We start from the raw sequence: 27,011 nt of genomic DNA, 5'->3' as shown, positions 1-27,011 counted from the left end.
TCTTTGTGTTGTATGTTCTGCAACATTTCCCCTCTCATTGTGGAGGTTTGGGTGTATCATTCATTCTGGCAATTAATGGGGTTAGTGAACGTGGGCATAGTACTGAGGCCTGACAGGGGAGCGAGAAGGCATGGCTCCTGCTTTGAGGATCCCATGGTTTTGGGGCGGCCAAGGACGCCCGGAAGTTACTGTGTGTGTGCTGTTTGGTAAATGCTGTGACAGGAGCATGGTTGGGATGTCTGGGGAGCACAGAGAGGGAAGCATTTCTAATCCAGATGAGGCCGGGACCATCCAGGAAGGCTTCCTGGAGAAGGGAGCTCAGTGTTCTTTAGCCCAGATTTTAGAAGTATCCAGCATCGAGCACTTAGAAGCTTGAAAACCTGCGTTGCTGGCCATTGCTGTTGCCATGGAGAGAGGGAACATAGGCTGAGTTAGAGGTGCATTCCTAGTGTCCTCAGACAGGGTAAACCAGGTGGGGGACCAAGTTCTTGGAGCTGTGATTTTCCTTGTCTGTAAGGCTCCTGGTTATGAACCAGGATCCCTGAACACATAGGGAGACTGAGGTCAGAAAGATGGCAGCGTCCTGCCTGAAAGAGCCTGAGGCAGGATTGTACCCTCGGTGACACTGCTCTGTGTCCCTGTTGCTTTGAGGCCAGCCACTTGTCACCTCAGGCCAGCCAGGCTCTGGGCAGCAGGCTGCTGCCGGGCTCACTGGGAGAGAAGGTCATCTATTATGTAAGTGTCATCCCTATTCTGGCTAGTGATCAGGGGCGACATTTAATTTTTTTTCCATTATGTGGAATAATTTAAGATTGTGTTACGAGTGTCATTATTATTGCAATTTCCCGGTAATAAAAACAGCATCAATTATTTAATGTCACCTTGTGTGTCTGGGTGAAGTGGGGATGACGGGAGGCAGAGGCTGGGCGGAGGGGGAGGCTCAGCCCACGTGGGCTCCAGGCACCTTCTGTAGCATCAGCTTGGCCCGCGTCCCCACGGGAGGGGCTGCGGCCCTGCTCAGACCCTCGTTCCCTCCTGCACCGGGGTGTATCGTGGCCTCGCTTTAGCTTTGGCTAGGGGGCTGGCAGGGGCCCCACGTCGTCCTCTGACCTTTGCCTTCACCCCTCATGAGAGAACTGTGACCTGCTGGTCGACCCCAGTTAAAGTACCCGCCCTCTGTGGGGTCGGGGGAGCTCAGAGTCATCCCAGAGCACCCCCAGCCTGAATGAACCTATGAGTGGCTGAGGGTGGTCTTCTCTGCCCTGCCCTGGAGGTTATTCACAGCAATTAGATCTCCCACTGGGAGAAGAGCCAGAGGCAGGTGAACACGTGGAAGCTGGCCATTGGGACTTGGAGCAAATGGCCTTGAACTTCTTGCAGAGTTTTGGGGCCCGCAGTGTGTTGGCTCCTAGGGGCCCATGTCCATTGTGCTTCGGCAATGGGCTTCCCTTTGCCCTTACAGACTTCTTCATCTCTGCATGGCTTCAACCCCCCGGCTGTGCTCTAGGCTTTTCCTTGTGGGACTCATTTCTCTGGGGCTCTAGAAGCTTCCATGGGCAGCTTCTCCCCCTGATGCCCAGGACGGCAAACCCCGATGAGTGGCACCCGGACTGTCTTTTTTTTTTTTAAAGATTTTATTTATTTGACAAAGAGAGATCACATGTAGGCAGAGAGGCAGGCAGAGAGAGAGAGAGAGAGAGAGAGAGAGAGAGAGGAGGAAGCAGGCCCCCTGCCGGACAGAGAGCCTGATGTGGGGCTTGATCCCAGGACCCCGAGATCATGACCTGAGTCGAAGGCAGAGTCTTAACCCACTGAGCCACCCAGGCGCCCCCAGACTGTATTTCTTCGCGGAGACAAACGGCATTATTTTCCGGAGCCTTCTGGTTCCGTGTAAGACATCCTGGGGGCCGCTTTCCTCCCCCCTCCCCCCATTCTCTTTCTTCCTTCTTTCCTTTCCTCCCCATTCCTTCTCTTTGGCTTCTGGAAAGTGTTAATTATTCTCCAGCTCCTGCCCCTTTGCACAGCCTTTCCAGAGTGGGTGGAAATGGCTGTGTTTGTTCTGAACCAGACACTTGCTCTGAGCCATTAATAATAATAACAATTAATACTAATTCTGTCGCAAGAAGACCGCAATCTCAAGTTCCGTGGCCCTGGGTGGTGCTGCCTGGTGCCTCCCGGCAGCTGCCTCCCTGCTTTGGGGACCACGCTGGATTTGGAGGGGTGGGCGGGGATGGGGGAGAAGGGCCGGAGGACGACTTGGGGGGAGGGGGTGGTGCGGAAGAAAATCAAGACTTGTACTTTGGGAAGGAGCCTGTGTATCTGGCACCTTGGCATTTGGTGACCAGCAATTCAGGAGCCCGAGGGAGCCTGCCAGACCCATCCCGGGCCGACGGGCAGCCCAGCCGGCTCTCAGGGCTGTGGAGGGGAGTCGGGAGCAGCTTGCGTTACTCAGATGTCTGCTCTGGAAGGCCTCGCCCTGCTGTCCTCGCAGGGCGGGCAGGGATGGAGTGGGAAGCACGACTGGAAAAGCTTTGCAGAAGGTACAGAAGAACAGAAAAGCCCCAGACCTGTAAGGCGGTGATAACCCGTCGAGAGGGCTGTGCCGTCGTCAGCAAAGCAAGAGGAGGATGTAGAGAAGGAATTTCTCCCCAGGCTCTTGGTCACTGGTGCACAGGCCAAGGCTGTGTTTAGGGCATCGTCGCCCCCTCCACGGGCAGTCTGCGTGCTCTGGGAGCAGCCCAGCCCCCCGGGAGTGAGGGGTGGGGTCAGCCCTGTAGGAGCTTCCTGACTCTACGTTCATGGGCATTACATCGAACCACCAAAGCAGCACTGGCATCTCCCACGGGGGCCATTCCTTGAAATTTCGAGGGATGCGTTTCTATTTCTGTTGTCCCCATCCGCGGTTGAGTGGAGAGGGTGGGCGACATGGAGAATCCCAGAAGGGAGTCTGGAAGGAGTGCTAGGAGGCTGGCCGGTGTCTGGACTCCGAGAGGCGTGGGGAGTGTCGCCAGGCATGGGGTGTGGAAGCAGTCCTTGGCTTCACTCTGTGGTTGTGCCCGGTCCTTGTCTAGCTTTTAGATGGACAGCTTCTTTTTTTTTCGTTTAATTTTTATTTTTTATTTCTTTTCAGCGTAACAGTATTCATTGTTTATGCACCACACCTAGTGCTCCATGCTTAATACCCACCACCTGGTACCCCAAGCTCCCACCCCCCCCCCGCCCCTTCAAAACCCTCAGATTGTTTTTCAGAGTCCATAGTCTCTCATGGTTCACCTCCCCTTCCAATTTCCCCCAACTCCCTTCTCCTCTCCATCTCCCCATATCCTCCATGCTATTTGTTATGCTCCACAAATAAGTGAAACCAGATGATAATTGACTCTCTCTGCTTGACTTATTTCACTCAGCATAATCTCTTCCAGTCCCGTCCATTGTGCTACAAAAGTTGGGTATTCGTCCTTTCTGATGGAGGCATCATACTCCATTGGTGTATATGGAGTGTATATGGATCACATCTTCCTTATCCATTCGTCCGTTGAAGGGCATCTTGTTTCTTTAGACAGACAGCTTCTAAGTGAGTTGGAGGTGGCATAAAATGGAGAAAGGAGATGGCTGGGCGGGGGGACGTTTGCCTTGCTGGGCCTTGCCGGAAACATGGTCTGAAGAAATCAGTGTGGCTTCTTCCCTGACTCCCAGGGACTTTGCTCAAACCCCAGAGAGGCCACCTTCAGCATCCTCCGTGGGGGGGGAGCGCTCCATCCTTAACATTTCCCGGCCAGCTAGCGCACCTGCCAGGTGCGGGAACAGGGCCTCTCCTGACGCAGGAACCCTGGGCCCATGGCCGGGCTGACTGGTTGGGACTGCGACATCTTCTTGTTTTATCAGTTCCCGGCACTCTGTTTTCCATTTATTGTTACTTTATCGTCTGTCTCTGGAAGGAGAACTCAAGATTCACAAGGACTTGGCTGACCTCGTTTTGCCAGAACCTGGCGTGGTTCTGGGACTCGGTGGTTGCTTCCTAAGAATTTTTCAGATCCATGAAGGGAGGCAGGCTTCCTAGAAAAAGTGGCAAAATTCTGACCTTCACAGTAAAAAAGAGGGCCTCTGAGTTTCTAGTGTTACCAGCAACATAGGGAGCTTCGGGACCCTGACCATCCTAAATCATTCAAAAGCAGTGCTCCCTCAGCCTTGTCTTGGTGACCTCTGGCTGCGTCATTTTGTTGGGGGGGGGGTCCTGTCCCGTGCAGTTAGGATGCTTAGCAGCTCCCCTAGCTTCTGCCCATTAGAAGCCAATATTCCTCTCCCCTGCTCCCTGCACAAAAACGTGCCCATTGCCAGTGTCCCTTGGGCGTCAGAACCACCCAGGCTGAAAACCACTGTTCTCAGGTAAAACCAGGTCCCCCCAAGCCACACCTTGCTGAATGGGCCAAGTAAGCAACGTCAGGCATGTAAATGGTGTGATGATTCTGCTGTAAGGAAGTGGTCCTCTTTCCCTATCCTTTCCCCAGTGATGCATCAATCACATTATAAAAAAATCCCCTTACGAAGGAAGACAAAGGAAGGAAAATCAGCTGACACATTCTCGCGGTGAAACATGCCTTTTATTGCTGCAGTAATTCCTCCGATGTCAGTGCGCGGCAGAGAATTAGAAACAAGTAAAGCACACAAACACAGAGCCGTGACTCGGTGGCCCATGGCCCAGCGCAGACACCAGCTGTCACCCGGGGGGTGCCGAGAGGGGGTTTCTTCAGGGGGAGAGACTGGCCCTCTCAAAGTCCCTTCTGTCCCCACGATTCCGTCCATCTGTAGTGCCAGCCTTGACTGTGATACGGTGTGACAGGCTGCCTCTCTTGGTGCTCCTCCCAGGGACAGAGCAGGGGACATCCTGCCACCCCTGGAACTCTGTGAAGGGGCCCAAGGACCGGAACAAGAGAAGCTCAGACAGAGCCACGAGGCTTTCCTTTTTTTTTCCCCTCATTTACAACAGGGTTCTGTGAGGTGTCACCACCCTTATTTCAAATGCCTTATGGACGATGTCGCCCAATAAAATGACCAGGACAATGTCGATGGGTTGGACAAATGGGATGATGTGGGAAGAAGGGCTTATGTCTTTGTTTTCAGCGTGTCATTGGAAAGAAATAATGAACTTAAATATCTGAATTATTAGATTCTCTTTTGACTCTTGATCCCCAGGGACACTGGAAAACAAGGAGACACGTGTGCTTGTGTGTGTGTGTGTGTGTGTGTGTGTCTGTGTAACACACACCCAGGTATAACTTTGATGAGGTTCCTTCCGGAAAGCAGTTTAACCGAGACTTTTAGTAGTTGCTTATACCTGGGTGCATTTCAGTGATTGGATCATCAGTCTTCTCCTCTCCTATATTAGAGACACATATTTTATTTTTTATTTTTTTTAAGATTTTCTTTATTTATTTGACAGACAGAGATCACAAGTAGGCAGAGAAGCAGGCAGAGAATGGGGCGGGGGGTGGGAAGCAGGCTCCCCGCCGAGCAGAGAGCCTGATGCGGGGCTCGATCCTAGGACCCTGAGATCATGACCTGAGCCGCTGGCAGAGGCTTAACCCACTGAGCCACCACCCAGGAACCCGAGACACATATTTTAAGTGGAAACTTCTGTTTTGAAATTATTTTTGCCTGGATTTTAAAAAATATCTTGGTGGTTGGTTTTGGTTTTTTGTTTGTTTTGTTTTGTTTGCCCATGGAGGTGATTCTACTCACCTTCCCTCAGTGACCAACATCAGCATGTTTGGAGAAAGCCCTCTCAGGGCTGCTTACCCATCTTCCTCAACCCCGTCAGGATCCTGTGCCTCTGTGACCCATTAGCAGAGTCCGAGGGGTTTCCGCGGATGCCTTTCGAAGAGAAGCTCAGTCCCATTATGGTCTCATTTATCTGTTCCTATTGGAACGTAGGCTTCACGAGAAGCTGTGACTTTGTCTTGTTCACCAAGGAGCCACAAAGTTGGCAGTCTGTAAGTCTTAGTCACATAAACATGGAGATCAAAATCAAGATTTTGCCTCATTAATGTAGAGACCGTCGCATTAAGGAGTGACAGACAAAGCACAAAGGTGACATGGCTGTCTTAAGGTCCATCGGGACTTCACTCCGAATATGTTGGGTCCCCTCGACGGGCACTGTTTCCTCCTTTGCAGGTGCTTTTGTTTGGATCGTGTCTCCTTTGGATCTCATGAGAACCGTGAAGGTGGTCAGTTCCTAAAAACCTTGACCTTGTTCCTATATGTAGCAAGGCCACCATCCAAGAGAACCTGCCATGTAGCCTTCTTGGGACGGTTTTGGAGCTGAGTTCCTTGTGCCTTTGCCCTGCGGTGATGCAGCGTGGACTGCCCCCCTTCCTTTCCCAGGATGTGTTCTTCCCATTTTTAGGATCAGCATCGAACGGTCCTCAGATCCCAGGGCTTTTGTCACCCCACAAGCTCTATAACCAGAAAGCTCGTCGTCTTCCTTGTGAGGAGCCCCAGCACTTTTGGGACAGACTGGCCGGCTGCCCGGGCGGCTCTGAGCTGGAGGGGTCTGGGGAGCGAAGGTGGTGGGGTGTTACAGTGACGGCACTGCTTCTTGTTTCAGGGTGCAGCAGAAGATCCCCCGACGGCCCTGGCACTGAACTTCACCCCCGCATCGCTGAAGAAGTCTGACACTGAGGGTCCCCGGCTGCTCTTCCCTGAGAGTGAACTTTCCATCCGGATAGGTAGAGCTGGGCTCCTTTCAGGCAAGCTCCCTGCAGACCCTGGGCTGGGTCAGGCAGCCGAGGCTCAGGCGTGGCGTCAGAGGAAGAACAGGGGAAGGGGCCCGTGTTCTGTCCTTTCCAGACATGCGACTTACCCTACCGTGGCACAGGGCCGGGCCGGTAACTGGCCCCGTGTCTTCCTTCCCTGTTGCTCTCCAGACCACCTGCAGGAGCTCACAGAGCCTTCTCTTTGCCTTCCCAGCCAGGCCAAGTGGGACCCCTCTGCTGGGATGGGGCTGATTTGGGTGACAGCACTGGCATTAGTCCCTCCGTCTCCCCCTGTCTAACAGACCCCGAATGCTCCTTTCCATCCACACAACTTTCCTCTTTTTGACACAGCTGGGAAACGGTGGCAGCCAGGCCGTGTCCCACTGACAAGGGGTGGAGGGTACCCTGGGAAGGGGCACATGGTTTTCCAGCGTCGGGGCAAGACCTTCCCTGCTCGTCTCATCATCACCGCTCATGCAGGGCATTTGGCTAATTGAAGAACCAGTTAGCATGAGGAGAGGTAGATGCCTTTCTTTCCCTTTGAATTTACTGAAGTCCAAGGCTGTGACATATATGCCCCCCGCGCCCCCCCACTTCCTCTATGGACTGCAGACTTGGGGCTAAAACCACTGAAAAGCTGTCGAGAACGGGTGGCTCCTCTCCTGCACAGGGTTCTGTCTTGATGAATCGGGGAGAGACAGACGGGTGTACGGGCATTGTCTTCGCGTTAGTGTTCACGGGAGGAGAGCCCTTTCACGTTTCCACGCTGGGATTTGAATTTGATCTTTTTGCCACGTGTAAACCAAGGCGATCTCTAGACCTCGGGGGGGGTCAGTGCACCAAAGTCACAGTGATGCCGGTTCTCGCCGAGCTGTGTTCCGACTGTGTCCGGCATGAATCATCCATGCGGACCTCGAATATCTTCCCCGCTTGGGTTGATCCTCATGCCTCTTACGACTTCCCCGGTGGGACGTAGTCAGGAGGTGCAGACTCATCTAACATGGGCTCCCGTATGGGAGGGTTAGCGCGAACATTCTGCCCCCGCCCCCAAGCACACATGCCATTCATATTTGAATCAGAGCGACGAAGGGGTTTTCTGCTGTTCCCCTTCTACTGGAGAGTCAGGAACTATCCAGAGACCAGGATGGAGCCCTGTCCTCCAGGAAAACTTGCTATTTGTCATGCCAAACCGTGGGAACACAGAGGCAGAAGACTTCACTCAGCCCTTACTAGCTGGCACTCCTGAGTACCTCTCTGAAGCCTTTATAAAAGTTCTGATTCTGAGCCTTCTCTTGGATGAAAAGGTTGGCCAGATTTTATTCCAACCCCCCAGTTCTTTTTTTTTTTTCAAGGCTATAGCGGGGAGGTTCAGAGCCTGTTAGTCAAAAAAGGTAAACAGTCGCGCTCCCTTGGATAGCCTTGTCCAGTGCAGCCAGGAGAACGTAGGGCCTGAGGGAGTTGGCCCTGTAGGAACGCCTCCCGGGACTCTCGGATCTTCTTTGCAACCCAGGGTAGAGGGGGAAAGTGGGGGGCTGTGTGGGAGGGAGATGTCCTGTCCTCTGCTGAGGACACACACCTAGTCAGAGCTGGTGACCGGGCTGCCCTCCCTTGCCGTTGCTAACTTGTCAGATGTACCCCTGAGAGCATGGAGGTGGTTTGCCGAGCCTGAGGGCGCCCAGCTATCTCCAGAAGGTCGCTCTTCTGCTCACCTGGACACACCTGTGGGCATCAGGCAATGGAAGGCTCCAGAGCGGAGAAGGGCCATTTGCTGACCTGCCAGCAATCGAGCCCAAAGATGCATTATTTATGCTCTCTGGGTTTCCCCGCAGCGGGCTGTCAATGGAGCACGGAGATCGGTTTGATGGGTATTTAGTGAATAACATCGGCCTTTAAAAAATAATATTGGCGCTGCTGTTATAATGTTTCATAATTGCTTCAGCAGGAGGAAAAGCCAGAAAAGCCGCACTGTGGGAGAGAAGGTTTGACTGCTCTGAGCGGCGGCAGCAGCCCCACCGGGCTGGGGACAGCGTTCGGGAGATACTTTCCTATTTCTGTCTTGGTGCCAAGTGTGTTATGGTATCAGCTGTTCTCAAGACTGGGATCTTTGGGGACTTTGCTAGACCAGAAGTTCTTTGAAAACCATCAGTCTCTCTGTCTCTTGATTCGGCTACTTCTTTATCTCTCGCCAACTAGTTTTCTTTTAATTAAAAAAGGAATCACATGGATTCAAAATAGAAAAGTAATTTTTCTCCCAACTTCGAGCCCTTTATGGTCCAGGCTTCCATCTCAGGCACGCACGCCGTTTCTAGTCCTTTGTGTGACCTTTCAGAAAGAATATGGTTTTCCGGTCATGCTTGGCCCAGTGTTTCTTCCCTTGGGTTTTTTCGGTGAAAACACCTTCCCATTCTTGCTACTGGCCATGATCTTACTTACTTTGTCCCCTCTTGGTGGCGCTATAGGTTGTTTCCAGTCTTAGGCTTTTATAAAGAATGTGGCAGAGAACCTTTTTATAGGTACCTCCCTGTGGGCAGAAAAGTTGAGTAAGTTCCAAAAATTAGGCCAGAAGTTCTATACATCTAGGGTCCATGAATGCTAACCAAAAGGTTCATGTATCTTGACATTTTATGCAAAATAGTGTGTTTTTAGAAGCCAAAGGTCTATACCATCCATCACACTTCTAATGGCTCCTTGACCCTGATGGTCATCTGGATCTTGGGGATTTTTTGTTTTTTTGTTTTTTGTTTTTTTTTCCCTCAGCTTTCCCCATTCAGCTGCCCAGTTGGATTTTTATTTTTATTTTTTTTACTGGCACTCCCGCTAGGTCAAAGAAGGGAAGTAAAAAGTGAATCAGTCCATTCTTTTACTCATTGTTAACTGCCCATTTCAATCTGTTGTTTGTTCTGAGGGAGGATGTTGAAACTCTTCTTCAAGAATGAGGTTGGTTTTTTGTTTGTTTGTTTGTTGTCCATTGACCCATTAGCTTGGCAGATGGAGAATCATAATTCTGTGTATCTGTGGAAGGAACAGGAGTAACCTCATTTTCCAGTAGAGAAAGTGGTAGATTTAATTTGGGGAATTATTTCGTTACAAAGCGGCACCCGTTTATTTTCCATAAACCTTTCCAAATCTTGTCAAAGGGGTAAGTGAATAGGGAATTGAGTCAGGAAAGCATAAGCTTTAAGGATCTCTAGTTAGAAATAGATTTTTCCATAATGTCCTGTCCTTTTGTAATAGGAGAACTTGCCCAGCAGGAATAATTTTCACTAGATACACTGGCCCATTAGAAGCCACGTTTTGCAAAATGAAACCAGCACAGACCTAGTGTTGGGTGGGCTTTAGGTCTGCGTGGGCGGCCATCACCAGCCCATTGGCAGCATGGGTTTGCTGTTATCTTAGTCTAACATCTTAGATTCCTTCTTGGTTATGCCACTGACTTGCTGGGTCATATCCTCCTGTGGAGACAGAACTGAGCTTGGGGGAGAGGCTTTGCCTCTTCCCACTCAAGGTTCCCACATGCCTGACGCCCAGATTAGCACCCCAGGGGGCTTGCCTGTCCAGAGCCAGAACCGAATCCGGCTGTTCTCCCATGCCTTTGTCCTTCCTCAGGACACCCTCTTTTCTCCTCCAGGTATCCTACTGTCCCCTTTTAACCTTGGGCTCTCCCCTGTTTTCCCAGTTAAACATCCTCTCTTAGGCACCGCTGGGAAAAGATTGGATACAGCTGCTAAACACTGAGGTATTCAACAATCCACAGTGTTTTACTCCTGCTCGTGCATTTGCATTTTAACTGCAGACAGCTTCTCTAGCTGGGTAATGAACCTAGGAGGTAGATTTTCATGCTGGTTGATCTTTGGAGGATTCTCTTTTTCGATAGATACGGGGGTACCTGGGGAAGGCACCGTGCAGGGAGAAATCCCCTCTTGCAAGACAGCTGCCTGTTCTCTCTGTAAGCCCATCCACCTGTGTTCCACTCCCAGCTGCCAGATTTCTTTCGCACTGAAACTCCTTGGCAGTAACTTAATCCTAGCAAAGCAGAGAGGACTTACTTAAACAGCTTCCAAGCTCCTGTGACAGCCACTTCTTTCTTCTTCCATATCTTCTGACTTTTTGAGTCTTCCTTGAAGAAGATGCTCCTTCTGTCCCCAGTGGAGTCCAATTTAGTTAACTGAAATCTGTCAAGAGTCAGAGATAGCTCCTAGGAGACATTCTGAATGTTTCTTTGTAATCAGGTCTCTAAAATCACATGTTTAGGTTTGTTCCGAGAAGTTTCTTGGTGACTTTGACTTTCGATCAGTAAGACCTCTAAAGATGAAAGAACAACTTCACGGCTTTTAATGTAAATCTAGTATCTTAGCATGTGGTTTTAGCAATTAGACTATCCTCACTTCCCCCCACCCCCACATAACTGGTTGGTGAGGGGACACTTGCAGGTCTTCTCCTGGCCTAATTGCGAGTTGTCTGGGGCTGGGAAGGTAGGCAGGTCCTGGCACTGCCACCTCCCTTCTGGACCAAGGCCTGCAAGCTGGGTTTCTTCATTCAAAGGTTGGGAATGAGCCACACCTGCTAACCCACGGCCACAGCACTGGGGCTATTAAAATACGCCACATCTTCATACAGGGAAATAGGAAAATATTTTGCAGAAGGACAAAGGGCAAAGTGTTCAATGAAAAGAATCACCAGGAGTGCTTGGGCATCGAGGATGTTGAAGGAGGAAGTCACAGTGAGGAGCCAGGACTCTGCGTGGGTGGGACGACCGTTCGCATGCCCCCCCTCCTGGAAACATCCCTAGGTGCATACATCTTATTGATCCCTGTGCTTCTGGAGAGTATCATATGTCAGCTCATACTGAATGCTCAAGTAGCACTTTTCTTGTCTGTGTGCCTTTTCCTAAGCTGGGCAGTCATTTGGGGTGTGTGCATTTTCACAAGGCCTGGGCTTAGAGGCAGACTTACGGCAATCTTCAGGCTGCCATAAGACTGGGTGACTTAAACAGCAGAACCTACCCCCCCCCCCCACGTTCCGGAGGCTGGACGCCTGAGGTGGCAGCTGGATTGGTTTCCTTGGAGGTCTCTCTCCTTGCTTTGTAGATGGCTGTTTTCTCCCTGGGACCTCACGCGGTCTCCCCTCTGTGCTGCAGTGTCCTTACCTCTCCTTACCAGTCAGGTGGATTAGGGGCCAGATGAACTCCTTTCCGCCTACTTTTGAAAGATCCTGTCTCCAAATCCAGTGACATTCTGGGGTACAAGGGTTAAGGCTTCAATGTAGGAATTGGAGGGGCACACAACTCTGCCTGTAGCAGCACTTCACAATTTTTTAGAAAAGGTCATCTTCCTCTGGCTGGTAACCAGCCTACAGGAATACCATGCGGCAAGAGAACGGGGTTCTCCTGGTTTCCTTCTGCCTCTTAGAGCCTCTCACTGTATTTCTGCCTCATCTGTTAAACTCATAGCTGGACGGGCTGGGGAAGCAGAGAAAGTGGTACGGAGCAGGGCTGAATGAAACTGAAAATGCCCTCAGGGTCAGCACCAAGAAAGTCAGTCGGGGTGATCTAAAGTCTGATGGCCCGAAGCTGCTAGCAGGTGCACCATCTGTGCTTAATGAACTTAAGGGGGCGGGACAAAGCTGGCCGTCCCGCGAAATGATAGGCTCGGGTGTCTTTGGGGGAGATCAATACGAATGCGCACGTGAACGTGTAGACATGCTTTCCTACAGAATTCACCTGCTGCGGCTGCCATGATGTCCCCCAGACTGGTGGCTGCAAACCGCAGGCATCTGGGCGCTCTCCTCTCAGATCCAGGGATCGGAAGTCGGTGGGGCCACGCCCTCTCCGAAGGCTCCGGGGGCGGGGCCTTCCTGGGCTCTGATGACTTCCGGCGGCTCTGACATTCCTTGGCTTGTCGCTGCACCCTTACGTTTCTACCGGCTGTCAGCTCATGGCCTCGTTCCCTGCGTGTCTGGGTGTGATCCCCCTCTTCTTTCTCCTGCAAAGACATGGGGTGTTGGGTTTAGATTGTTGGTTGAGGACCCACCTGAAGCCAGGGTGACCGTCTCTTAACTAATTACATCTCCGATTCCATCTCTATTTCCAAGTAAGGTGACATTCTGAGGTGCTGGGAGGACGTGGAATCTGGGGTGGGGGATGGGGGGCCCTTCTCAACCCAGGACGCTGACCAGCCCCCGCCTCTGATCACTCCTGACCGGCCTCCAGGATCCCCGTTAGTCTGGAGGGGCTCGTGTGTCATGCACCAGTGAGGAAGACGGGAGAAAGCGAGAGGCGACAAGAGGAGGCTAATCCTAGCACTAATAAAACCCCATTTAATTCATCAGGAGCCTGTGGAGCAGCTGCTGGGGCTCTTTGTTTGAAATATTCATTAAGTGTCTACTGAGGAGTTAGGGATACTGTCTCCTTATGCAAAATTTAACATTTGCTGGGCTAGCAGGTTCTATCATATTTATAAGAGTTCTGACACATTCATTTCAGCTCATAAGTCCATTACACTAGGAAATGTGTTTTTAATGTGCTTTTGGGAAACAGAGCAGACAAGTGGCTTGGGCAGTGCCAGCGCCCCCCCCCCCCCCCCCCCCCCCGTTAGGCTACTCCTGCCAGGCTTTTATTACCCGGAGATGGAAGGGGCTGCTGGCAACCCCAACCTGGGCTCCCTTCATGCCGTGTGTTTTGTTTTCCGGTTGGGATTTTTTGCAGACACCCCTTAAGCTGGAGAGAAGCACAGGGTAGCGCTTTGGTTGCAAGATTTAAGGTCTTCGGGAGTCCCTCTGTGTATGCACTCCCATCTCCATTGTTTGTTTATCTTTTCCTTGGGCCTGTTATGGAAAGTGCCTAAGAAGGAATGGAAGCTTGTTGTGAGCCTGTGGACCTGGGAGGGGCCACTCACAGAGACAGACAGCCTTGGAGAAGCAGGCAGGGGCTGCGAGGGAGTGGGAAGAGTAGGGTTCCAGTCCGTGCAGTCAGCACCAACAATTCTGGCATCTGGGTTGGGGTCAGTGCAATCCTGCCTTAAAGAAAAGGAGTCCGTGCTGAGCTCCATCCCTCCTGGGCCTTCTTTGTTAGCATACATGGTATGTGCGACCTCCCTTCTCTTTTTTTTTTTTTCTTTTAAAGATTTTATTTATTTATTTGACAGAGATCACAAGCAGGCAGAGAGGAAGGCAGAGAGAGAGAGGGGGAAGCAGGCTCCCTGCCGAGTAGAGAGCCTGATGTGGGGCTCGATCCCAGGACCCTGGGATCATGACCTGAGCAGAAGGCAGAGGCTTTAACCCACTGAGCCACCCAGGCACCCCCGACCTCCCTTCTCTTAATTCAGCTTGTGTGCATTATGTTATTTTCTCCCCCATTCTTCTCTCTAGTGCGTTTCCCCTCCTAGGGCTAGAGAAAGAAAATAGCTCCAAGTGTCTTAAAACTAAATCAATTGTCTCAATGAAACGATTTCGAGGGTTGTAGCATTTTGGAGCTGGAGCTATTAAGGGATGTGCCAGTGACTTCCTACTTGATCAACCCAGACAGAACTAATTCACAGGGTTCTTTGACTCCTTGATTATCCGAAACTCATCATCAGCTGCTAGTGGAGGCAGAGGCGATCATCGGGGCAGGGAGGGAGGGGCAGGAGAGGATGCACAAGATGTCTCTTGCAACTCTCAGATATGTTGGACCAGATGTCTACTGTCTTATCGAGCAGATCAGTCTTCTCTGGTGATTTCACAGCACCGATCCTCAGCAAACCTTGGTGCGGTTTGCTCAAGTCAACCATAGTAAACATTGACAATGTTTTTTTCTGGTGGGGATGCTCCTGTTGTACATATAAAAGCAGTTAGGAGACATTGAGCCCTGAAGGAGATTCAGATCTTCCTGGAAAGCCAATGGACCATTTTATATGATTTAATGAAACATACAGTAGCTTCTAACAGTCCCATAAGTGGGTCTTGAATATGTCCTTGGTGCTAACACGCAGAGCCCTTAATTTTGAGTTATTTATTTATTTTTAGAGAAGGAGTGGGGCACAGTTTGAGGTTCAGCTTCTTCCATATGGGTGTTCAGTTGTTGCAGCACTATGTATTGGAAAGACCTTTCTCCACTGAATTGACTTTGTGCTTTTGTAAAATATTAATTGACCATATATGTATGGGTCTATTTTTGGACTCTACATTCTGCCTCTCCAGTTTATATGCCTCTACTTTTACCAGTATCACACTCTCTTAATTATGGTAGCTTTATCGTACATCTTGAAATCAGATGTATTGATTTCAGTTCTTTATTCTTTTTCAAAATTGTTTTGGTTATTCCTTTGTCGTTATATGCCAATTTTTAGAATCAGGTTGTTAAAATCTACAAAAAATCCTGATGGGCTTTTGGTTGTGATTGCACTGACTCTATAAATCAGTTTAGGGGAATTGACATCTTAATAATATTAGTCTTCTAGTTCATGAACATGGTATATCTCTCCACTTGTTTAAGCTGTCTTGGATTTCTTTTATCAGCATTTTGTGGTTTGCAGCATATATATCCTACATATATTTGGTTAGATTTTTGCCCGAGTATTTCCTTTTATGGTGCCATTATAAATGATACTGGATTTTAAATTTTGATTTCTAATTGTTCATAGCTATTTTACAGAAAGAGCATGGACTCTCATGCATTAGTCTTGTTCCAGCAACTTTAGTAAACTCATTTATTAGTTCTAAGAGGTTTTTATGCAGATTTCTTGGGATTTTCTTTTTTTTTTTTTTTAAGATTTTATTTATTTATTTGACAGACAGAGATCACAAGTAGGCAGAAAGGCAGTCAGAGAGAGAGGAGGAAGCAGGCTCTATGCTGAGCAGAGAGCCCGATGCGGGGCTTGATCCCAGGACCCAGGGATCCTGACCTGAGTGGAAGGCAGAGGCTTTAACCCACTGAGCCACTCAGGTGCCCCTCTTGGGATTTTCAATGTCCTATCTGTGAATAGTGGCAGTTTTATTACTTCCAACCTATATGCATTTTATTTCTTTTTCTTATCTTATTTGTACTGGCTAAGACTTCTAGTACACTGTTGAATAGGAGTGGTGAGAGCAGATATTCTTGCCTTACTCCTAATCTTAGGGAGAAAGTATTCCATTTTTCACCATTAAGTATGGTGTTATCTATAGGCTCATGAGAGATGAAAGGCGTCCATATTTGAAAAGCCGCCTGGATCCTAAGAGACGTCACGATACAGAAATGACGCAGAGTTAGAATGGGTCAGAAAATAGGATGTGTGGAGGGACTGGGTTTGAATTCTGACTCCACCACTTAGCAGTAGACCTTGCACAACCTTCATAACCTTTTCCCCCTCAGTTTCTCTCTCCAAACTGGGGGTAACAGTAATTGCCTCATGGAGCTGCTGTGCACCTAGGTGTGGACGATATGTGTAAAATGCTTAGAATAGTGCTTAGTGTTCTGTATGCCTCAGTGAATATTAGTTATCATTATTCTAGAAAGACAACTGCTCAAATGGCCCAAGAGCTCAGGATGCCTGGATGTGGGACTTTTTTTTTTTTTTTTTTTCTTTTTTGGCCCAGATCGTGAAGATGTTGCTGCTCATATTAAAAACGACAGGAAGCTTTCGGGTTTACGCATGGATTCTCCAGTCACTGAGCACATTTGCTTCTATGATGCTCTCAAGGGGCTTAGACAGAGATGTCCAGCATTTCCATTTGGTGGCCACATTGGAAAAGAACAGATTAGCCCTGAGCTGGAAGATGAGGTTTCTCTGAGGAAAAGGAAATCCCTAAAGAAATTCAAGAAGTATAAATGTGTGGTTAAGGAAAAATATACCATTAGATAGATGTGAAAAGTTATAGAGAACTGGGAGGTGAGGAAAGAATGTGTGTGTGTGTGTGTGTGTGTCTGTGTGTTGAACAGCTGGATAGAGTCAGGGGGTGTCCTGGGCTTCCTTCATTAGCATAGGAATGGAGTTTGCACACTTTCCCTTTTTCTCTGCCCAGGACACAGAACAGTGTCTTAGCTCAGAGAACAAAAGTGGAAGTGGTTAAGCACTGGGCCTGTGAGGGAGGCTGAGCTGCCCGTCACTGGAAGGATTCAAGTACAGGCTAGGTAGGGAAGCTATAGAGCAGCTCACTGTGCAGTGTGCAAATTTGGGCTGAGCAACTGCTGAGCCTGCTTCCTGCTCCAAGAATCCTCGTCCCTGACCCTACCAAGGGCACCTGGGGTAGACCTCATCTGCCTGTTGGGCTCGTGGGACCTGAAAGTCTGGGGCAGCAGCTTCTGGCCTGAGGTCCTGGAGCCTGCTAGTGGGAGTTTGGGCACCAGCCCCCGGGCAGTCTCACAGGTTAGCAGGAACAGCATGAGCCTGGCCATCAGGGGCTGCAGGTGCCTTCTCTGGGCTCAGCTACCAGGCCTGCGCTTCCTGCCAGGTGTTGCCATGGCAACCTCTCCCCTCCTCCCCCCCTCCACCCCCGCAGTCCAGCAGTACCTCTGAGCCTGGTTAACAGGACTGTGTCTCCCCTCGTCTGTTTGCATGGCATCTCGTCTCGTCTCTCCTGGTCTCTCTCACGCCCCTCTTCGGACCTCAGCCCTGGAGCATCTCTTTTCATGCTGGCCACCCTCCTCATCTCCTCCGCCCTTCCCTTTCCTCCTCTCTCTCTGAGGCCAGCCCCTCTCCTGCTCTGAGAACGGGCAGTGCTTGGGGAGTCCTCTCGGGCTCCATGGCGCGCAGGGGTGCCTCCGTGGCCCCAGGGCAGCCCTTCCCGGGAGTGGCAGCAATCCAAAAAGCTCCTCAGAGGCACTTGCTTCCCTCTGTGTCTGGAGAGACTCGCGGGCAGCTTCCTCCCACCACTCTCTGGAGAATCCCATCTGGGTGAAGTTCTCCCCTAGGCCTTTGCTTTGGGTTGGCTTTGCAGAGCAGAAGCCCATTAGCTTGCGATGCTGATTACACCATCCACGTGATCTGTTGTCAGGGTCTCTGCTGTATGTTTGGGGTGGACCCCTGTGAGAGTCTAGATGCCTTCCCCTGAGGTTTGTTATTATTTATCCTGGAAGCCATCCTTCTCGGTGTCCGTCTCGGTGACAGTGCTTCAAGCTGCCCATCATCCAGCCCTACTTGGTTAGAGGTGTTAACCACTTCATGTCATAATGGGCTTGTTGCTTCCATGTCTGCTGTAGTCAGGGGAAAAAGCTTTGCCATATTAATTTTCTCTCCTTGCAGGGTCTTATGATCCAACACGACACAATTCAAGGTGTCGGATTGTACCGCGCTTCTCTCCTTTGCGCGCTCTCCCAGTCTCAGACTGGAAAAGAGCAGCGGGGAGGCGGCTAGACTCCGAGCTGGCAGCTAACAGGATCCTAGTTAGCTGGCGGACACTTCAGAGCCCAGGCTTGCTAGTGGTTGGATCACATGGTCCTGCCGACCGGCCAATTTTCAGGACTGGGCGCAGGGAGTGAGGCCTGGAGGGGTAGGGGTGGGGGGGGTGGGCTGCGCACTGTTGAACACCAAAGGCAGAGAGCAGGAAAGGCTACAACCAGAAGCAGATTGAAACGGCTCTCCCAGAACTAATGAGGCACTCTTGGCTTCCCCACCGGCCTACTAATGGGCAGTTGTGGGGCTCTGAAAGCTTGTTTAAAATTCTGAATGCAGAAGGCCGCACGGAGGCAGGTTTTGATCACAGGACCTGAGCAGCAGGACAGGGCGTTTTCACCGCAGACCTGTGATCTGAAAGGCTGGTGAGGAGAGCTCTAGCTGGGGGTGGAGGGGGCTGTGTTCTCCCTCCCACCCTCATTCTGCTTTTAAGTTAGGTGGGCAAAAGTCAGAGACCTTTCCCTCTCACCCTGGGCATATGGGGGCTGACAAGGGCCCCTCCTTGCCCAGGAATGGAGTCCAGAGCCCTACACGTTAAATGCAGAGAAGCGTGTTATCTTCACAGCACAATGTCTTCTTTGAACCAGTTGGTAATTACCTCCTTTGATCTGGAGGGAGCTTAACAGAAAGGAAACCCACAGTTCCCAAGGGTTCCAAGACCCCCGGGTCCCCACCGATACTAGTGACTAGCAAAGGGGCCCAACACCAGTTCTCTCCTTTCAGAAACAGAGATGCGCCTTTAAACTCAAAATGTAACACTTCAGTTGTTTGAAAAATTTTAAATTAAATAGAAATGGCGGCTCAGAATCAGGTCACGGTTCTTCTAAGGTTTCCATGATGTCTGTCTAGGTGCTCTGAAATAGCTGTTCACCTCTTATTTATTTGGCCCCTCACATGATGGCCCCTCACATGATGCCCCCTCCCACCCCGACCCCAACCCATCATCCTCCGGACATCTGTCTTGATTTGGTTTTGTGGGGAGGAGTTCCCCGGAGCTCATTATGAACACCATACGCTGTTGGGTTATTGGCAGCTTGGGGGGGGACGGTTCTCTGTGGGGGCCACATTACATGTTGCTTAGTAAGCCCTGGTCCTCAGCCAGCAGATGCTGGAGTGCCCCTTAGTCAGTGTGACAGTGGCGCAGAAGCACCCCAGATGTTTCCAAACGTCCCCGGGAGCACTGTGCACAAGGGAGCAGACAAGACAGAGCAGGCTGGGTCTTGCCCAAGGGTGCCAACTCAAAGAGTCTGAATTGCCCCTGGCTGAGACCTGCTGCTAGCAACCCTCTCCCCCAAAAAAGTGCACCTCTGTGAGTTCACAGACGTTTTACCTTTGATTTCCAGCATGTCAGGCCTGGCTTAGTACAGTGTCTGGCACACACCAGGAGCTAGAGGCATGGCTAGTGACTGAGTGAAATAAAGCCCATTCGTGGTTCTATGTGGTCGTCTAGAACTTCCCTCCGTCTGCATCACCTCCGTCTCGCAGGGATCTTGGTCTTGTACTCACACTTGCGGTGCAGATGGTAGGAAGCTGGGGTGCTGCTAGGGACACTGAGGCTGTGAGATTATTGGCATGGACTTGAGGAGGAGAGAGATGGAAAACCAGCAGGTAGGGTTCGAGGGGTTCGAAGCCACACCCTGAGGACCAGGGGTTCAAAGCCACACCCTAGGCTTTTTGGTGTTAAGAGTCTCGACCTCAGCTTGCCCCTACGCACTGCCCTGTTTGGCTTCTCTTTCCTTCCATCCCATGCTCATCTCCGATCCTAACCTCTTCCTGGGATGTTCTGGAATTGGGTGCTGTCCTCGGAGCTTGGAGTAAAGATTCCCCATTATCCTTCTGTTTCCTTATCTGCCCACCAGCTTTCTGGTCTTGGTGCTGCAGACTCACTGTTTTCCTTTGGCTAAGCACTTTCATGTTCTTCTTCTTCTTTTTCACTGGTTCATTAAATTCGTTCATTCATACTCCGTCAAGCCGACCACTCTACTTGGCTGAGTCGAATTCGCGAACTTGGTCTCTCAAGGATTGTGGGAGAAGGAGCTGCCTAAAACAGGCCATTACCCAGCAATAACAAATAGTCATACTACAATTTTGATGCTTGATTTCTTTTATAGTCTCTGGAGGGTGGTTACGGTTGTCTAGGAAAAAACCTGATCATTATACCTGAGATCCTTTTCTTTGCAGGAATCTTACCGTTGTTTCTGGATTAATTGTACCTTATGGAGAATCAGATGGTTCCTTCTTTTGTCAACCCATGTTCTTTGGACTAAGGTATAGGTGTCAGGAGGGTATTGCAAATGCTCCCTTTCGCTGATAGTCTCTGTGTGCGTGAAGGGGGCGTGAGGCCCCTCTAGAGTGCGTGTACACACACAGGCGTGTGTTGACATGCCTATGTGTGTGTGTATGTGTATGCCTGTTGACATAGATATTTCCGGATAGAATTAAATATTGCTCTACGTAAGCAATGAAATTGCCTATTGATTTGATAGACTATTTGGGTCCGATGCACCTTTTCCCTCAAACCTGATAGGAGCCCAAAAGGTGACTGACTGTTCACGGTGTACCTGCTAACATGCTTGTGGGCAGGGAACACGACTACACAGTGAAGTTGGCTTTCCCACAGGTCCTGGTCCATGAACGCTCACTTATGAGATCAGTGTGCTACTTTCTATAAGCTTTAAAATCACTAGAGTTTCTTTTTTCTTTTTTATAATAAAAACAGTGTTTCTGAAGCTCATGGACTCTCTTCCAGTCTCTGTAACATCGGTAAGATCCTCTCTAGAATATGTGCTGAGACATGTAGACCTAAGAACAGGGTGACAGGCTTGGAAAGGTTTCCGTGAACACCGGTCCACATCTGGGATTGGGGCACCATGTATTGTCACCAGCAGGAAGCTTGGCATCCAGAGCTCTCTCGGTGTTGGGTGCTGTTCAGATTAGGATAAATGGTCTCTTCCATCCAGCAACTCGGATCCTAGCTCCCATGGCATATCTCTGTGCTAACAGAAGACTTTGAGTCTGCTTTTCACCCTAGCCCAGTCTGTAAGTCTCCTGGGGAACTAGGTCAGGAGCCAAAAGAGCCACTAGGGTCCACATGCCCATGAGCTCCATTCTGAGGTGCTCCTAAATCCCCTTTTTTTTTTTTTTTTTTCTTTTTTAAGATTTCATGTATTTATTTGACAGAGATCACAAGTAGGCAGAGAGACAGGCAGAGAGAGAGGGGGAAGCAGGCTCCCCGCTGAGCAGAGAGCCCGATGCGGGGCTGGATCCCAGGACCCTGGGATCATGACCTGAGCTGAAGGCAGAGGCTTTAACCCACTGAGCCACCCAGGCGCCCCTCCTTAATCCCCTTCTGAGTCAAAAGTAACAACTGATGAAAAAGTAATACATTGACACATGAACAGACAGTACAGGACTGCTCTGAAGGAGTGAGTTTGGACCCCTCTGGAAATGATCGATTTGGGATGATGGCGTTACGCCAGAGACTTCTAGAAGTTTCTTAGGGACTTCTTTGGGTTGATTTACAATCCAAATTTACAATCTTGAGTTTAAAAACAAAACAAAACACACACAAACCCCCCCCCCCAAACAACAGTCTATTTTTGTTGTGATCGGGCATGATCGTAACAACAGCAGCATTCTCAAAACATTTTTCTTTCCCCAAAACATTTAAAATAATGATTCCAAAGCCAGAAGGGCTCAAGGGTTCCCAAGGCACAGCCGTTCCCTGGCGCTGGATTTTCAGGCCATTTTCTCATGTCTGTTTGGCCTTTGTGGCTTTCGCTGGCCTTCCCCTGGTCTCTGGAGTTGTCGAGGTTGGTGAGAAGAGAGAGGAGAACAAGCTCTAGATCCAATTTTTTTTTTTTTTTTCCAAAACATGGCTGGTTTAAAAAAAAAAAAATCGTGGTTTGAATTCTTGTTTTCAACATTATTAAATTTCACTGCTAGATGACTCACAGAGATGATGGCATTTGCTCAAAATTTGAAGAAGCATTTAAATAGAGACAAGTGTGCTCTAGGCTCCTTCCTAGGAAAGATGAAGATTTAAAGGCTCGAGGGCCCACATATGACTCCAGGCATTTTCCTTGCCTTAGACTGTGTACTGCCAAGACTTTTCACATTGACTTCATTTATCTGAGCGTAATAGTCTTTAAGAATCAGCTTTGTCTTGTGCGGAGCCACTCTCAAATCTCAGAGGCTTTCAACCACAAAAGCGTGGTTTGCTTTCAGGATGCATGCAGGCTGTGGGTTGGCTGTGTCTCTGCTCCACCTGTCTTCACCTTCCGGGTCCCAGCTGAGGAAGCACCTCCTTGTGGGACATGCCCAGCGTCACGGTACAGGGGAAGAATGACAGAGCTGGTGGAAACCAGGCATGCCTTGGAAGAATTCTGCTCGGGTCTGGCGTTCACCTCCACTCACGTTCTGTTGCCCAATATATCATATGGGAACACCTGTCCTTGTGCAGGGAGATGTACTTGACATTTAGGGAGGCCCTGCAAGTCCAGGTGGGAAGCTAAAAATCCACTAGAGGGGAGACAGGCATGAATCAGTGCGCAGGTGATGCAATTTGCTATGGTCTTCCCTCTCGGTCACCAATAAACACTTCAGTTCCTTCCATCCACAAAATAAATTCAGTATTGACCCAAACAAAGAAACCTCAAAATTCTCATCCAGTCATGGAATCCGGTGTGAATTTCAGGATTTTTTTTAAAATTTTTTTATAAACATATAATATATTTTTATCCCCAGGGGTACAGGTGTGTGAATCGCGAATTTCAGGATCTTACGGTAACTTTCAGGTTCTTCCCTTGAATCCAGTTGCTCTTGATTTGGAAACTCTTGATTTGGAGACTCCCCAACTAAAAAAAGTTTCCTGTCTGCGTGGATAAAGAATACAGGCTTCCACTTAGGAGGAGGAAGAATGGCAGCCATGTAGCCATCACTGATGCACATCAGTTTGAAATCCTATTGGACAAACGTGAGAAGTCTGGAGCGTGTGGAATGTTCCTGGAGTGGGTGTGTTCCTGCACCCTGGAGGAAACTCCATCATTCTCCACGGCTCTAGATGTCTCACTTTGGGAGATCCTTCCTTCCTGATGATCCCCTTTGGACACATCTGAAAAAATAGGCAAGCATATCCCTTCCTTGGGGACCTAGCAGCTTTCCCAGCCTTCTTCCTGCCTGTAGAAATTTGGGACCCCTAACGTTATTTCTAGGTGTCCAGTGGTCACAGTCTCTTTCATGCTAAGGTGGTGTCTCTCTGGATAACATAACTCGTTCTAAGTCATTTTCAGTTTTTAGTGCCATTTCATTTCAGTTCTTCCATGGGCCAGTCACCACACCCACAGTCCTTTTCCAGACATACCTCTCTCTCTCTAGAATTTTTTCTTTTTTCAGATTTTATTTATTTATTTGACAGAGAGAGAAATCACAAGTAGGCAGAGAGGCAGGCAGAGAGAGAGAGAAGAAAGGAGGAAGCAGGTTCCCTGCCGAGCAGAGAGCCCTATGCGGTACTCGATCCTAGGACCCTGAGACCATGACCTGAGCTGAAGGCAGAGGCTTAACCCACTGAGCCACCCAGGCGCCCTTTGGAGGAATTTCTTTTAGGTTCCCTCCTGCTGGTGATTTTACTCACAGCGTTCCTAAAAACTGCCCTAGGGAGTGGTCACGTATTCATGTCTGTGACGGTACCCAGCGCAATGGGTGTTTTTTTCTCAAGATCTCTCTCTTTGGGGTGCCTGGGTGGTTCAGTCAGTTGGGTGGCTGACTCTTGGTTTCAGCTCAGGTCACGGTCTCGAAATCTTGGGACTGAGCCCCACATACGGCTCCATGCTGTGTGGGGAGTCTGTTGGGGGTGTCTCTCCCTCTCTCTCTCCCCCCCAACTCTGCCCCACTTGCACATACACACTCTCTCTAAAATAAATAAATAAACCTTTAAAAACAAAAAAGACCTCTCTCTTCTCCCCCTCTACAGTGCGCTACCCCACCCGACCTTCTGGGACTTTCTCCTTTGTGAATTCTTTGATAATAAGGATGTGTTTTAAGATGAACAAGGAGCTATGCACCGTTTGTTTCTAAATCTCACTTCCAGCCCAGAGCATGGTGTGTTTTGGGTCATTAAATCCACCTGAACGGTTGTCTGTTGAAGTGAGAGGAGCCTGTAAAGTTGATGAGAGAGAGTCTTAGGATCATCAATGCGAGACTCCGCTCTGGGGCGTTTGGAAATTTGTTGGCGGCATTGCTCCTGAGGCCTGCCGGATGCTTCTGCCATCATCTGAGACCCGAATAATTACTCGGCTGCGCTGCCCAGCCCCGTGGATGGCGAGAGAGGGCGAGCGCTTCTTGTCCTGCTTGTTGTTGTAAGATCCACGGAAGTGGAGCCTTGTCTCTGTTGGGAGGTAGCGTGCTAATGTGGGAGACTTTTGGACAGTCCTAGATGGGAATTCTTAAAATTCTGGCTGTGTCTTCACTTATCAGATAGGAAAAATAATACATGTTGCACTGCGACAACATGTAAAATGTGTAAAGGGACTAGCACAGCACTTGCCAGATAGCACAGTTTACAGACTCAAAGACGTCCTCATTTTTGTATTTTTAGCATCTCTGAACTTAATCTTTGTCTTCCATTACCGATGGCACGTCATGGGATCGACATACTGTGTAAAATAAAGGTGCGTTGAGGTGCAGAGGGGACGGGGAGCCTCTGGGAGAGCGCGTGCTTGGTGAAGAGAAGCCAGGTGTGCATGGACTTGGGAGTACAGTCTCAGTGGCCGGGCGCAGGTGGACTCTTGGGCTCTGTCCCTTGAGCCTGGCTCCTAGTCCAGTTCGGGCTGTTGCATTCCTGCCCAAGTACAAAGGCGAGAGAGAGAGAGAGGACGGGAAGAGACATGAGAGATGGGAGTGACATCCTGAGAAGTCACTGTGGCCGCTGGCCGCGCTTCTGCTGCGGGGTCAGCTGGACGTGACTGCGTCTCATGCACGAGGCCCAGATGGGTGGACTGGGAAGGAAAAAGAAGCTGTAGTGCTTGCCGCTTCCACAGCGACAGGACCTCGGTGCACTCCTGGGGCTGGCCTGGGGACTTCCGGAGACATGTGCACGAGCCTGGAGGTGTGCCTCAGCCCGTGTGGCAGGAGTCAGTGACGCGTGGTTATGTTTATGGTTCGGGTGATCACATAACGTTGTAAGGTCTGTTTTCCCCTCCCTCTCTAAGGTTTCGAGTGTGCATGTGACTGCGGGTGCAGCTTACGGCGTGTCACACCTTGGAGACAAAATGTAGTATTGAAATTAATGAAGCGCTCAAATGCAGTTAACTTCAGGGCTTGCTAATTGACTGAACAGAAATTCCTATTGTTCCAAAGGATGGAGTGGCTCCCGCCTGCGATCCCTTTTTGAAAAGCAGAAAGCTCGATCTCTGGGCGTGCAAGTGTTCCTGAGTGAGGCCAGACATGTGCGTGAGGCTCTCCGTCGGCGGCACCAGACTTCAGCATATGGTTATGTGGGTGTAGGTGGCTGGTTTATGTTTGTACAAGGAGACAGTGGAGGTTTCTGAAAAATGTCTCCTTAGCAGACTGGAAAAAAAAATGAATTCAGGGCATTTTAGTTAAAACAGTCACAAAAGTGGGGGGCACCTGGGTGGCTTAGTTGGTTGAGCACCTGACTCTTGATCTCAGCTCAGGTCTTGATCTCAGGGTTGTGAGTTCAAGCCCTGTGTCAGACTCCACGCTGGGCACAGAGACTACTTAAAACAAAACAAAACAACAGTCACAAAGGTGTGAATAGAAGCCACTTCGGTAAGAGCTGTTCTGGGCCGCTGGGCCCCTGGTATGTGGCTACTTATCAGACTGGCTCAGCTTTTGTCCACTGCCAAGATTAATAAGGTGCTAGCATGTGAGTTAGTGGTAGGGTGATGTGGTATGGGGCTGGGGTAGCTGGAGAAAGGCTAATGTGAGTGGCCGTGGGGAGTAGTGTGCCTCATTAGTCCTGGTGGGATTTTAATTTATGGAGGTGACTAAGTGCTAACCCTCTCTGCACTCTTCCTTCCCAGAGCCAAGCTCCTTTTCCTGGCCTCTGAGGTCTAAGCAACCTGTCCAGCCTTGGTTTATACCCTCTCCCTTTCATTCACTTTGTTCCAGCGATTTTGGCCTTCTTCTAGTCTGCAAAACACTGAGCTCATTCCCACCACGGGGCCTTTGCACGTGCTGGGCCCGCCCTAAAAATGGATTTTATCCATTTATTTGACAGAGAGACAGAGATCACAAGTAAGCAGAGAGGCAGGCAGAGGGAGAGGAAGGGAAGCAGGGTCTCTGGTGAGCAGAGAGCCTGATACAGGGCTTGATCCCAGGACCCTGGGACTATGACCTGAGCCAAAGGCAGAGGTTTTAACCCATTGAGCAACCTGGTTAGAAGGTCTGGCCCTCCACCCTTCTCATGGCTGGCTCCCCTTCCCCTCCTACACATTAGCTCCATGAGCCATCTCTCTGTGTTAACCTATTTCTCGCTCAGTCCTTATTCTCCTGAAACAGTCTTGGTTATTTTTTTAATGGCCTTCTGTCCACCTCCCCTATGAGCATGTTAAGTTCCCTGAGGGTGAGGGTCCTGTCTGTCCACCTTTTATTTTCCATGTTGTATCCTGGGGCCGGAGGAGTGCTTCACACATAGTAGGTGCTCAGGGGATCTTTGTTCAGTGACCGAGTGTAGGACCCAAAGACCAGTCTGGTTCATTCACTGCCTTTTCTGTACAATATGTACTATGATCTCAGTTCTTCCCAGAACACGGCAAGGCACTGAGGTGTGAGGTGACAGAGAGCACGGGATGTTTACAGAGTGTTTCAGTGGAGAGGTTTTGAAAATATGCTCAATTTCCAAATCTAATATGATGGGGGAGGTGGCACTCTATCTTGCATGGGTGGGGAAGAT

At 49.8% G+C, this 27,011-nt stretch overlaps 1 protein-coding gene across 13 annotated transcripts in view; it reads left to right on the top strand.

The window, feature by feature from the left end:
- The window catches only part of SLC39A11 (solute carrier family 39 member 11), a 395,845-nt gene that overhangs the window by 169,129 nt on the left and 199,705 nt on the right, over window positions 1-27,011 (top strand). For 8 of the 13 annotated variants that reach the window (XM_082707643.1, XM_082707637.1, XM_082707647.1 and 5 more), the window contains one exon: window positions 6,602-6,743. In XM_082707643.1, coding sequence (XP_082563769.1) covers window positions 6,602-6,743 — 142 coding nt within the window. The remainder of the gene's footprint in view (window positions 1-6,601; window positions 6,744-27,011) is intronic. The other 5 variants (XM_082707642.1, XM_082707638.1, XM_082707646.1 and 2 more) reach the window with 1 other exon arrangement.

Source organism: Mustela nivalis, assembly GCF_964662115.1.
Source record: "Mustela nivalis genome assembly, chromosome: 17".
NCBI classification, from domain to species: domain Eukaryota; kingdom Metazoa; phylum Chordata; class Mammalia; order Carnivora; family Mustelidae; genus Mustela; species Mustela nivalis.
This window is presented reverse-complemented; position numbering and strand designations above follow the sequence as displayed.